At 52.7% G+C, this 13,928-nt stretch overlaps 1 protein-coding gene across 9 annotated transcripts in view; it reads left to right on the forward strand.

The window, feature by feature from the left end:
• The window catches only part of CDH23 (cadherin related 23), a 125,324-nt gene that overhangs the window by 6,207 nt on the left and 105,189 nt on the right, over positions 1-13,928 (forward strand). For 4 of the 9 annotated variants that reach the window (XM_068689168.1, XM_068689164.1, XM_068689167.1 and 1 more), the window contains exon 1: positions 9,187-9,379. In XM_068689168.1, coding sequence (XP_068545269.1) covers positions 9,202-9,379 — 178 coding nt within the window. In that variant the 5' untranslated portion in view covers positions 9,187-9,201. Of the gene's footprint in view, positions 1-2,196; positions 2,269-3,368; positions 3,447-9,139; positions 9,380-13,928 lie in introns of those variants that run through there. The other 5 variants (XM_068689166.1, XM_068689173.1, XM_068689165.1 and 2 more) reach the window with 3 other exon arrangements.

Below are 13,928 nucleotides of genomic sequence, written 5' to 3' on the forward strand. Positions count from 1 at the left end.
CCAGCAGCGTGTGTAAAAATAACCGGTACAGGTGCACAGCCTGGAAGGCGACGCTCGAGCACCCCGGGAGTGATGCACAGCCCCGGCACAGCTCTGCTCCCGTCCGTATTTCTTGGAGGGGAGATGCTGGCGGGCTCTGGGCGCGTGGCTGCCAGCTCTGCTCGGAGCAGAGCGCGCGGTGGTTGGTGGCTGCTCCTCCTGGCCAGGCGGGTGGGATCCTCCTGAGGGATGTGTTATTGGCATGGGGGCCTTCTGTGGGGTCTGTCTTGGAGCTGCACACCTCCAGAGCCGAAGGAGAAGCAGCTCCCAACACCCAGTGGGGGTCTCGGCAGGGAGAGATGAGGTGAGATGTGGGGGTGTTGGGCTGGTGGTTGGGTTTGGTGACCCTCGAGGTCTGTTCCAACCAAGATTATTCCGTGATTTTATCAATTATTTGGTCTGTCCATGAGCCAGCATGCAGGAAAACCACGGTGGTGTCCCGTGCTCCGTGCTCCCTGCAATTTATACATGATAACTTGACTCTTAAATGTAGCGGGTGCCATTTGCGCAGCATCGCCGCACCCCTAAAGGTGGCATTTCCCAGCGAAGGAGGCATCTGGGATGGGTGGGATTAAAAAGCTCTGCTGGTCTGGAGCTGCTTCCTAAACCTCCAAGCCCCCAACTCCTAAAGCAGCTGTCTGCAGAGCCGTAGAGGCTCCTCCGACTCGCATCCGTCACCGTTTAATACGGCGCTGTCTGCTGCCTCCCGTGCCTCGGGGACCGGTTGGGAAGTCTCTGGTTCGGCGTTAGCGCCTTGGCAGCCAGGAGACCACGGTTAAGTTCCTGGAGACGACTTGCCCAGGGACATTATTATGCTGCGTGCTGCTCCGAAGGCTCCCTACAAAGAGCCTCTGCCAGGCACAAGGTGCAATTTAATATGCTCTTAGTCACAATCCTAAAGTTCTCCCCCGAGACTTCTCAATCCCGCTCCTAAATTTGCAATATTCGAGTGAACCGTCTCCGAGAGCCAGTGAAGAGCTGCACTGTTAATGAAGACAGACAAAAATCAAAATGACATTTCAGGCAATTACTTACATAATGAAGTGACTGACTCGGAATATACAATATTTAGATTTATCATGACACTCGAAAGGGATGCTGTCAGCCGCCTTTATTTCTGCATCGCACAAATTGTTTTTCCACTGCCCTGTTGCTTTTTAATCGTGGTCTGTGAAGCTGGGAAATAATGTTTCCGCTCACTTGGGCTTATAGAGGCACTGCTTTAGGGAAAAGTTAGTGCTTTCCTCGGTGGCATCCCTGCCCTGCACAGAGCAGAGGGGCTCAATGCTTTGAGCACGCCATGCGTAATTTGGGCACATGTTGGGGGTGGCAGCTTGAATTCTCCTGCCATGCCTGTGTTGTGGACCTTCAAGATTTTTGGGGGAGTTCAGCACACTGATCCTAAAGGTTGAGCAGTGCTGACCCCAGATATCTTCCCAGGCTCGTGCTGAATTCCCTAAAGGCGCCCCCAAAACGCACCCTGCTGTTATTCCTACCTGCGTGCATCCCTTCTCCTCCTGGAGGCTCTCCCGCTGTAAAATAGCTGCAGAAATTAGAATTTAAGGCCTTTTCTGCGGAAACGGTGACAGAGTTGTTATGAACTGTCTTCTCTGACACGTCTATCAGTAAAAATAAAATACACGTAGCTATTCCTCCGAGGCTCCTGGAGGAGCATCCGCCCCTTCCCACAGCACTGGGGCTGGGCTGGGGGCTCCCCAGCAGGGCGAGGAGGCTGCTTTATATCCCCGTGGCTTATCCCCTGCAGGGGATGGGTGAACGTGCTTTGGAAGTGAGCATAAAGCATGCCCAGGGGCTGGCTGAGAGCAGGTGTAGGGTCCTCTGGCTGAGTTAATCCTGGTTTGATTTAGTGCCCACGGTTGGGGCTGCAGGGATGGGGAAAAAAGCAGTGGTGGCTCTTTAGGGTGTCTGCAAACCCCTCTCTGGAGCTGTGGCTGTGGGCAGAGGGAATGGGAAGGAACCGAGCGAGCCGTGGAGGTGCAACTGTTCAGCTGCTTGGCTTCCCTGATGTGCTTTGGGGTTCCTCAGTGAAGCGTCCTGCAGAAAATCTGAGCTTTGGCAAAATGTCCATGTGTCTAATGGGTAGGAGAGGCAATACCCATGGTGTCCAAAATTAACGGTGAGTTTCTCCTTCGGCAGGAACCATGAGGCGTCCCGCTGCTGCCAGCAACCTTCTGCTGTGCCTCCTGGCCCTGGAGCTGGTCCCTTTGGGTAAGTAGGGCTCAGGGCTGGTACCTGCCCTGCTTGCAGCACTTTTTGGGGCAGACCTCCTGGAGGAGGGCAGGTGGGATGGGAGAGGAGGAGGAGGAGCAGCAGGATGTGCTGGTGGCTCCAGCAGATGCTCCTGGTGCATCCGAGTGGGAAAACCTTGGCAACTTCCAGGTGTGGGCTCAAGGGGTCACATCTGGTGGTGGATGTGGTGGTGGGCATGGTTTTTGGTCACCTCCTGCACCTAAAACCTGCGGGCAGTCAGAGGGAGCAGACAAAAGGCGAGGATGGAAGCCAGAGGCTCGTTAGCTGTTTAACAGCAGAGGTATTCCTGTAACACGTGGCAGGACTCTCCCCGTGCTTTCAACAGCAGAATGATTACCTGACCGGCGCTGTAATACATGCCGTGCGGGAAATAACTCCTCTCCCAGCTGCTCGAGCTCTCCTGCAATTCCAGCTGGAGCAAGTGCCAGCTCGCAGGAGAGCGCAGGGCACGCAGAGACAGGGCTGTGATGGCCAGCAGGTCCAAGCAAGCTCCAAAGCCTCCTGAGATGCCATCGTTAGCTCCAAACAACCCAACCAGGCATGGGATATTTGGGCTGAAACCTCCTCTTGCCCCTTTCTACGTGTCCCTAACGAGGCGGTGGCATGGGGGCTGCGCTCCTGCTCCTCCAGCTGCCTGAAAAAGGGAGCAGAAATAAGCGAGCCCGGTTATTAGAGGTGAAAGGAGGCAATTAGAGGGAAAGGCGATTGTGCCACGGGAGGAGGGAGGGAGACACACGAGGCTTCGCAGGGATGGCTGACAAGGCGAAAGGCTCTCAGCCGTGGGAGCAAAGCAAGGTATTAATCACGCGCTAAAACAATAATTGATGCTCCCGGTCCCCCTCTGCCTCCACCCTGCCAAGGAAAATGCTGAAAAAAGAAAGGTGGTGGCTTCTGTAGGAGCCATCCCTGCCCTTCTGCCCTTCTCCTTTGGGGTTGGTTTGGGGGCACCCCTCACCATCCCTGCAGCCAGCGGTGTCTGATCCCCCTCTCTTCCCTGATTTTCTCCTGCCCTTGTGAGGCCACTAAAAAAAAAAATCCAATTTTTGTCCTCTTCCCAGGCTGGGGCAACCGGCTGCCCTACTTCATAAACTACTTCTTCGACACCTACCTGCTGATCAACGAGGACACCCCTGTGGGTAAGTGCTGTGCGCCGGCGGGATGGGCCTGCCAACCCCACGCTGGGCAAGGCTTTGAAAAATAAATAATAATAAAAAAAATAGCAATTCAACCTGATCATTTGGGGGCTTTTTTGGCCCGTGTATTCAGACTTGTGGCTGAAGTTGTGGCTTGTCCTTTCTGGCTGCCCAGGTGGGATGGGAGGAGGGCGCATGCCTGCCAATGGAGAGCTTTTGGTTTGGTCTTCTCCAGGCTCAGAGCAGTGTCTTTCGAAATGCTCTGCAGGTGGGAAGATTAAGCTGATTTCTTCCTTTTCTGGCTGTTAGTTGCTTGGTTGATTACCCCACGTGCTGTGGGGAGAGGTGTTTTGGTGTCTTCCCAGTCGGCCTGGGGCTGTTACACTGCTGCTGCAGCTCGGTCCTGGGTGGCAGCAGGCTCCTGATGCGCCCAGGGCACAGGGATGGGGGCAGGATCTCCAGAAACAGGTCACAATTGAGCGTGCTGGGAGAGCTTTTGGAGGGGAGGGAAGACAGCCCTAGTGCATTTGTCCCTTTGGGACAGCTCATGGTGTCCCTGAAGCAGGTGGTGACCACCAGGGACAGATCAGTGCCCCCTGCTTGGGTCCATTCTCCATGTGCTCAGGCTGGTGCTGAGATGCTGCCCTGCTCCCAGCACTTGTTTTCCCTTCCCTTCTGCAAATACCCGAGCATGGAGTTGCTGGAAAACACTGCCAGGGACCTGGGAGTGTGTGCAGGGTCGTGGTGCACGTCCAGGCGTGTGTTGGTGCCCTTGGATGCAAAAAAAAAAAAATAATAATAAATCTTGGTTTTCTTCTGATTGACAGGTGTAGCTTATTTTTATTTCTTTATTTAGCTGGTGATTGGTTTGTAGTAAATGCAGAAATCGACCTGGTCGTTCTCGGCCTCTTTCCAGGCTCTCAGTCCATTAAACTTGTGCTCTTCAATCAGGGCTCATGACTGGCTTTTAATGCTGGAGGAATCGATTGTGAGCCCTGGTGAGCAGCAGCGGAGGGCGGCCAGGAGGTGATGGAGGCCCCTTCTCCTGTGCTTCCACCTCCACCTCCTGCTTTCTCTGGCCGTGCAGTTGCGTGGCAGCCTCAGCAGACTGCTCGTGCTGTGCCCAGATTGTCACCAGCGCTCTCGGGGGCTGGAGGAGTCTCCTCTAATGCTCGTTCAGCTCAACCATCGCATCCAGCAACGCCGAGAGGTTTTTGTCTTGTCCCGAGCTTCCCCTCAATCGCAGCTTTTGCAGGGTTTGGGGTGGTGTCTGAGCGACACCAGGCAGGGCCTGGAGTCTTTCTGCCTGGTTTTGGGGAGATGCTCCTGGCTGCTGAGGTCCGTGTGAGGAGCATCTTGAGGGAAAGGTCTGTTGGAGCAGCAGTGATGCTCAGGTTTATTTGCAATGCCAAACACCACTCAGAGCTCCTGCCCGGGTGACTTTTACTCATGTTACTGCAGGAAGCAAGCTACGAGCAATGTAAAGACAGGAAGGAATGCAGTGGGAATGTTTTCTGATTTTATTTTTAATTTTATTTTTTCCCCCTGCCCGTGTTATTTCTCAAGCCCCTCTACAGCCACCCCATAGCGGTCACTTCCTACCTGGCTCCTTTCCTTCCCCCAGTGCGCTCTCTGCCCCCGATTGCCAGCATCCTCAGCAAATACACTTAGTGCTGAATTTGCCCCAGAGGAAGTCCCTGGGAAGAAAGCAGCTGTGCAGATGTAGGAGGGAGAGCGAGCTGGAAACAGCTTAATGGAAACGCTTCCTGACCAAGCACACAGCTCTCGAAGTACTTGAGCTTGAAATACCTTATGGGAATTGGACTGAACTTCTATTTTGGTGGAAAATGGGGAAAGGTTTCTGACAGTCTACTTCTCCGTTGAGATATTGTGTGAATAAAATCGTTCCTGGAATTAGTTTGGGGCTTGATTTTATTTTTTTCCCTAAAACTTTGTATGACGCTGTACAGAAATGAAATTCTCTCTTAAGAATATTGGCGCTCTGGGATTTGGTTCCCAGATGCACCGGAGGGAAATGTCAGCCTTGAAACTGTTGACAAACAACATTTGTGTTTTTCTTTTTCGCTGCTGCTGGTGTTGGTTTTCCCTGCTGCTGGTCGATGCTGTCAGAGTTAGGCGTGTTAACTCTGGAAAGGCATCATCTGGCAGCACCTTTCTCGTGTCCCAGCTGGTGTGCGAGTAGCAGAACCGTGCGTGGCACCTTTATTGGAGAAATAATGTGGATTCTTGAAGTTTTAGAAGTGGAATTACAGAAAAAAATAATTTAAAGTGATTGCAGTGCGCCGAGCAAGGTCTGAAGCTCTCCTTCAGGTCCTGGTACCCTCCTGCAGCATCCCCAGTGCTTGGTGCACCGGGTGCTGGTGTCACTGGCAGGAGGGAGGGCTCAGCCATCCCCGTGCAGAGTGAGGCCCCTGGGTGCTGAGCCAGCTCCGGGTGCCTCCCTCCAGCCCTCTCCTTGCTCTCCGTGGCCGGGCTCAGGCACACCTAGCACCAACCGAGCATCCCCACACGCTGCGTGCGATGCCTAGAGGAATCTTAAGCAACAATTAAGAGATCATTCCCCCTCTAATCACTTACAGGAGTAAATTAGTCTTGTCAGGAGCTATTAAGACGGAGAGCTCGGAATTCATTAGGCGAGATGGGGACTACGGAGCTGCTGGCGCTGCCGCCAGCCCGGGCTGATTAATTCCTCTGAAAACATCATCAATGCCCATCTGTTTCATTTAGGTCCGGGGAGAGCAATTTTCAGGTGGACTGACCCTCTAGTCAGCTAGTTCACCCAGAAGTAATGAAACACACACACAGGCGGAGGGGGAGCGGGGGGAAGCCGGAACGTGAGCGGGAAGAGGGCGAGAGACACTGAACGGGGAGGAGGAGGAGGAGGAAGGGTGATGAAGGGTGGTAAGGGCACAAATGTGCTGCATGGATGCTGGGGACATCACGGATGATGGGAATGTGGGGATAAAGGGAGAGGTTTGCTGCTTTTTTTTTTTTTTGACTCTCCTCTGCTATTTGGATCAATGCGTCAAAGGAAAAGGGGCACCTGGAGAGCCCGCGCCAGCTGTGGGTAGCCAAATCGAGGTGTTTTCCACCCAAAGTAATAGCTGGTTAACAGCCCTGAGAGCGCGAGCTTCCAGGAGAGGCACTGTCTGTCTTTATTGTGCTACTGACTGCCTTAAGCAAAATCATTCCAAGGGCCATTTCGTTTAATCCCACACCTTTTAGAGGTGGGTAATGGAGAGCAGCGTGGATATCGACGCCGGTGGAGTGCCGGAGGTCTGGAGAGGGGATGCTCTTCGTCAGCATCACGAGGAGGTGGTGTTATGTAGGAAGGGGTTCCTCAGGAGGTGGGGATCAGCGGGGCAAACCTTCCCTGGGGCTTTTTTTTCCCCATGGGCAGTGGCAGAAACAAAGCTGTGGGGGCTCAGCTCCTTCTGCTTGGGGTCCCACCCTCCTAAATATTAGTGAAATGCAGCAACTGGGGGTCTAATTACCCAGAAAATGGGTTTGCTATATGCAGGACAGGATTCATTAAATGAAGATATTGGGTCTGTAAGCAGCCTCACGACCACCCCTCTTGGATTCACCTGAGTTTCTGTGAAAGCTTTCATGCCTCAGCACCTGGCAAACTGTGTGACAAAGGCCATTTGGATGAGTACAATCCCACTCTTTGAAGCATCACGGGGACAACCTGGTCTCAAACTAGGAGAGGGGAGTGAACCTGAAGGACCTGCATCTTCTGTAGGTCTTGCTGGGGTCGAGTGATGCGGGATGGAATGGAAACCTACTGGGATTTTGGCCATTCCCAGGCAACGTGAGCATGGGGAGATGCCAGGGGAGGTGCTCAGGGCACGTGGGATGCCCAGCAGGAGGAAGGCTGGGCTCCCCCGGGGCTCCAGCCTGGGCTGCTGCTGTTTTATTTCAAGTTATTTCTGGGCAGGAGAGCGCTTGCAGCTGGGGCTCTCAGCTCTTGGCCCCTCCAGCTTGCTGGGATCCTCTCCTCTGAGCATTATTAGCAGGAGGCTTCCAGCACCTGGGGGGATGCTCAGCCCCAAAGCCGGCTGCATCCTCTCCTGGGCTGAGGACGTGTGCTCTGCTCCCGGCCCCGCTGCCTCTCCCGGGGGAAAGTGCTGTGCTTTCCGAGCAGGTGACTGACGGGAGGTATTACAGCTTGCCTCTGTCCCCATTTGCTGCCTGGAACTTCTGCTGAGCTGGTAAAAGCACTGCCAATAGCTCCTGCTTTGGGAACAGGGTGGGGATGCTCGGGGGGAAAAAAATCCGTCTCATTTGGGAACTTGCAGTGCCACTGCAGGAATGTCAGTGGGGCCAGGAAGGACAGCTTTGGCCAGGAGGATTGTGACGGTGTGGCCTGAATTTCTGCAGGGAACAACCCAGGCCCTGACTTCTGAGAGCTGGAGCCTGCCCAGGGCAGGCAGCACTGAGCACGCTGTTCCGTCCTCTCAAAGGGAATTGGGGAGAAAAGCTGGTTTTCTGAGAAAATCCACACTGGGCTCTGAAGCATGCGGATGTTTCTCCAGCAAGCTCATCAAAAGGAGCCGTGGTGGACACTCGGAGCCTTTTAGGACCGAGGGCTGCTTTCCAAGGGGCTAGGAAGAGGGATTTGCTGTCCGGCAAGCGGGGTGGCCCGGTGGTGAGCGTGGCTCGGAGGCGACGTGTCCCTCCGATAGATGCATCCCTCTGACTGCCTGGATTCCCCGTTGCACTTGGCTGCAGTTTCCAAGGCAATCATCCCTTTCGTGGCATCCTTTCAGCGCAGGTCCTGAGCAGGCAGATGCTTTGGCACCCGGGTGAGGTCCCCGGGGGTGCCGGGCCACTCAAGCTGCTGCTGGAGATAGGGTTATCTAAGCCCTGCCTGCTGCTTTGATCCCGCAGCTGGAGGCATCTGCTGGGGACGTGGTGGCACTTCCCTGGTGCAGAGCTGGAAGGACAGGAGCTGTGGTGCTCTGGTTTTGACATCCTGACTGCGTAAAGTGCCTCTGAGCCCCGTGGGATGGAGCCACGAGCAGGGCATGTGGCTTTTGGGGAGGTTGCATGGGGTGTGCTGTCGTGCCCCTCCTGCTCAGCTACCAGCTGCCAATGATAAAAAAGAGAAAATTCACTTCGTGTGCATGCACTGTGGGGTTAAAAGCCGTGCAGGCTTGTGGGCATGCCTTAACGAGGCGCTAATTGGGAGCGCAGGAGGTGTGCCACAGCTCCAAAGCCTTGTGGCAGCTTTTGGGGGGGGTTAGAGCGAAGCTGGCAGAGCAGGAGCACACCAAGGTAGGGCTGTTTGATGAAAAAGGGTGGCATTTTGGGGAAGGGGACCCATGCACGGTCTCGCTGAGGATGCCACCTGCCTTCCCTTCAGCTGTGCTCCTTCCAGAGCGGTGTTCAGCTCTGGCCATGCCTTGCAGCTCTCCTTTGCAGCCCCAGCTGAGCTAGCAGGAAAACGATCCCTGCTTATATATATATATAAATATTTATTTTATTTTATTGTTATTTTTGCATTGCTTTTCTGTTGCCTTAAGTGCTGAAAGGGCTGCACAAATGCTCCAAAGAAAAGCCAGCAACCTCCCCAAAAGGCAAGGAGGGAAGGTGCAGGTGGGAGGAAGATAAGAGCCCAGCAGCCCCAGGACCCTCCCCCAGCTCAACTACAACAGCCCCTGCTGGGGGGCAGGGTATATAGGGTGGAGAAATAGGGCTGGGGCCATCTTTTTGCTCAAATCAGCTTGAGTTGATGGTAAAAACCTGCTGCTGCTCGTCAGTAACCCCCAGGTGGGGGCTGAGCGCACAGCACAAGGGGGTAGGGCACGGTGGGGGATGTTTTTTGGCTGGCTGCACGGTTTGGGGACCATGTGGCAAACATCCCATCCTGCACACTGTGCTACCAACATGGGGGCGAAGCTTACAGAAAGGTAAGAAACACCATGGGGTTGTGTCGTTGCTGTTATCCCCTAAGAAAAAGGGGCTTGGCAAGCGCAGGCAGACCCTCGGCTCCCCAATGTGCTTTCTGCCGGCTGCTTTTAGCTGGAGGTCTGGGGATAAATCCAGCGGGGGGGTCCAAGGTAGGGTGGGTGGGTGATGCCCTTGGGATCTCCAGGCAGAGCTGTGCGGGGTTGGCACTTGCTGGGAGCAGCCCCCGGTGCCCACCATCAGCCCCGCGGGGGAGCGCGTGCCTGCCCGTGTGCAGCGCGCAGAAGTGATTTGGCCTTTTCCAAAGGGATAATTCGAGATGAATACGCTGGCCTCTGGCTGTGAGGGAGATTGAGGTATTTTTTTGAATGCAAAGTCTGTTTTCGCGAGGTTCATTACGGGCACGGCTGCGAGTGACTGTTCTCCTTTGGAAACGCGAGCTGTAAGAACATCACCTTCAGCGCCAGTATTAATTGAAAGCAATATTACCCTCTGCTGACTATTTACTGGCTAAAATTGGATTTGCAATCTTCTTAGGTCAGAGCCGATAAGTGCTCTGCGAAGGGCCGGGCTTGTAACGACCCTAACGAGCAACAAATATTTGAGGAATATTTCACAAAGCCTGATTAAAAGGGATTTCTCTTCTCCTAACGAGCCCTTCTGCTGCTGTTTGTTGTGAGAAGGCCCATCCACGAAACCATTTGCTGAGCTTTAGCAAATACGGTACCAGAAATGAAAACTTTCGGCTCTGGAATTAGTTATTCCCAACACCAGGAACCTTAAGGAAAAAAAAAAAAAAAGCCCCTTCATTAAATTAATCACTTCATCAATCACTTAAATCTTCATATTTGCTTTGCTAATTAATGCTTACGTTTAAAATGGGGAAGAGGGAGAGAAGGCAAAGTATGTTTGCAGCGTGGGCTCGTTAACCTTGCTTTAGGTAACTTCATCAAACTGCTTGCAGCTCTGATCTCGCCACCCCTCACGTTCGCCTGCGAGCTCCTGCGTGGTGGCGAGCCCCTTTTAACAGAAACAGAAAGATGTGTGCTTATGGTAATGAGGCCTGAGTTCATTTTTATGTATGAGGTGACTTTGGTGGCTTGAATCCAAGGTATCTGCACCGGGCTGGCTGTAGGGGCTTCGTTCGTGGGCTGGCTTCTTGCTGGGTGAGCAAGGTACGGGTGACGGAGGGGGAGAAGGTAGGGCAGAAACACTGAGTAGTCTGGATCCAAAAAGACCTCCCAGATCATCACGTCCAGCCAGCAGGTCGCTTTTTTCCACCAAACCTGGAGAACAGGAGGAGAAAGTGAGGAGACACAAGGCATGGGCAAAGAGGTCAACCCAAGGAAGCGCCATGCAGGTGCCACCTCCTTGTGACTCTGCACCCTGTGTAAAAGGAAGGATTTTGGTAAATACCCTCAGTTTTCCTCCGTAGACACAGCTGAGCAGTTAAATCTCAGTGTGCTGGCTGTTGTACTTTTAGAGCAGCAATAGGGAGGCTGCAGCTCCTTTTCTCCTTTCAGTGCTTTGCTCTCGTGTGCATTTGGCACGCTGAGCCCCACCACCTCGGTCCTGGCCCTCCAAGGCTTCAGTACGTCCTGTGGCACAGGAGAGCTGAAAAAATATAAGGAGCTGTACAGAATAAGTGTGGATGCATGTGTGTGTTCAGATCAAGAGGTTACTTAGCTCTCTTGGAGGTCAGGATGTCCTAAGGGCCACCTGGAGCCCGCTGCTATAGGGCAATGCATACCTGCCCAGAAAACGGTTATTTTTGGTGAGGAGTTTTGGGGAAAGTGAGCTGTTTTTTCCCTCGGAGCCTATCAGCAGGGCTTTTTAGAACAACAACCAAATAAAAACTCAAAAAGAGGAAAGAAAAAGCTATGATGAGAAGGAGCAATAACCAGGCCTACGCATGCCAGATTGGGAGCTCGGTATATTTGGGCTGTGCGAGTTTTAAAAAGAAAAGGCTGCTCCCAGCCTGGCGCTGCAGCGAAGCGGCAGCTGCTGGGAAGGGACGGCTCGGAGATGGGCTGGCATCCAGCACTTTGCACCATCGTGAGTTTGTCAATGAAATAGCACGGAGGCAGCATCCAGCTCCTGAGCCAGCCAGGCAAGGTGGGAAACAGCTCGAGGCGCTTCCCAGGGGTGCCCGTGCTGCTGAGAAAGGTACTCCACAAGAGCCACAGTTGCTCTTTTTGCAGCAGTTTTAGGCTTCTAGACTAGTGAAAAATTAACCTTTTTAATTAAACTTCCCATGCCTGGTCACCATGGAAATAGTACTTTATTTTTTTTTTAAATAAAAGTATTCAAGCGATTCCCCATCACCTTTGCATTCCTATTGCTGCTTCCTGGTGGTCGGTTCTGTAAAAACAAATGGGCGAATCCACCTGCCTCAAAATCGTTTGAAGCAATTAACATGTGAAAATTCAGCTAGCTAGTCCTCATTCCAGAGGAAAAAAAAATAAAAATAAGCAGGTAGAAGCGAGCCGTTGTGGAGCACATGCGCGTGCCGTGCGCTGAGATTGCGGGATGAAAGCCTCGCTGTTGGGAAGCGTCTGTGCAGAAAGCTGCCCCCAGCCTGGGGGGCGTTATTAGGGATATTTAACCCTTCTCAGGGCAAAATCCTATTTGTGTAAAGCGGCTCGTGCCAACACGTGTGTTGTTACAGCCTCCCTAGTGCCACCTGGGCTTCGTTGGCTGTGTCAGTGATGGGTTTGTCTTGCTTTTGTCGCCTTTTGCTGATTTTTGGGGGATGTGCAGGATTTTTGGGGTGGTCACCTTGACGTTGTGGTTTTTAAAGCACGTTATCGCAGCCTGGTGCTAATGCACCTCTCCGCGCCGCCTGGATTAATGCGCTTGATTGGCAGCGGGAGTTAATAAATTGGTTCCTCCTGTCAAAGCGCTCCCGCGCGCTGATGGCTTTTGAATTAACTGTAACCACTCGGGGGAAAAAAAAAGATCGAGACGGCATTGTTGGACGATTCAATGAAAACATCTGCTCAATTTGCAGCGGTGGTCAAAGGAGTGAATGCGCGCCGCGTTCCCTCTCTTAAAGATTTATTAGTATTGCCCTTTACGCAAGGGGGAAAGATTTCAAACACTTGACATTTAATGGTTAGTAACTCAATTTTATTCCATTCATCTGCATTGATTTGTCAAGTTCCTGCTCGGGTGAGCCTCCCACGTTGCATCGTGCAGGTTGTCCGATTCAGGGGGCGACGCAGTCCTGGGTTCCTCCTTTTCTACCTGAGCACGGAGGAATTTATTTTTTTAAGTGAATATTAGGCTCGAGGAGGGAGCTCATCCCACAGAGCTCCGTGTCCTTACGCTAACAGCAGCGTGGCTTCGTTTCGTACTCTGCAGCTCAGTTTTAAATGGTTAAATTAAAAACAGGCTGGGGGAAGAGGCTTAGAAATGCGGAGGGTCCTAGGGAGAATAACAAACAATCCGGAGTGAGGGGAGAAGCGAGGAGCGTGCTCGCAGGCAGAGATTAATGTTTGTTACTAATGATTTTGGGAAACAGAGGGGAAGAAATAGAGATGGCAGAAGAATATAAAACCACCAGCACTGCGGGTAGGCAGCCTGGCTCGGGAAGTGCTCCTTTTCCCACCTGACCACCGCATCAAATTAAACACATCCTACCAGATAAAACGATATTTTGGTGTAAAAGACTAAAACGTTAGCGTAAAACTCAGCTCGACAGGATGGAAAGGTAGGGAGCTGGAAGTACGAGCTTTTTGCAAGTGCCCTGTACCCTCATTTCAGCCCAGGATGCCTGTTTGTATTCAACATCGAGCACGTTTAGGCGAGAGATGATGCTTTTCCCCGTGGGGAAGCACAGAAACCTGTTGCAGCCGCAGGGATGCTGTCTGCAGGCCCGTCAGGTCCGGGGCTGGGAGGGATGGGTTGCGGTGAGCACAGCAGCCGTTACACAAGTGCTTCAGTGGAGTTGTGGAAATAGTCATAAATTAGGGCTTTGCATGCACGACAGCACGAAAAATAAAGTTCCCCGGCAGGTATCGTCGCACTGGGGAAGGATGCTCCAGCAGAAACCATAAAAATTTGCAGAATCCTCTAAATCTGTACAATGGGGGCAGCAAGGGACAGAGGAGGGGGATGCTCCGGGGTGGATTTTGGTTGCAAAATGGCACAAATGGTTGCGAGGGGCTGGCTGGGTGAGAGGCTTCTCCCTGCCTGTCCTGCCCCTGTTATCCCCAAACCCACCGCGCTGTAAAAGCCGAAGCAGCCCCAGGTGGTCGGGTAATGGCATCTTTAATTGGGCTCCGAACGAGATTAACTTCTTATCTGACAGCCTGACGTCTTGATTGTTATTAATGTGTGAATAATACCGTGTTTTTTTACGCGTAACTTTGGCAGCAAGTGTTTTGCTCCTGTTTAGCTCTGTTGTGTTGGTGAGCCACCTTTGGAGACCCAGGCTCTGAGAGCAGGGATGAGGTCAAGGGGTGCTGCTCCTATTTGTTTCCTTTTTTTCAACACTTGTTGCCTTTGCATTGCATTATTGTTTTGAACTGGGAGCGGAGCTGGTGGCAG

The sequence above is a fragment of the Anas acuta genome, chromosome 7, assembly GCF_963932015.1.
Source record: "Anas acuta chromosome 7, bAnaAcu1.1, whole genome shotgun sequence".
Lineage (NCBI taxonomy): Eukaryota > Metazoa > Chordata > Aves > Anseriformes > Anatidae > Anas > Anas acuta.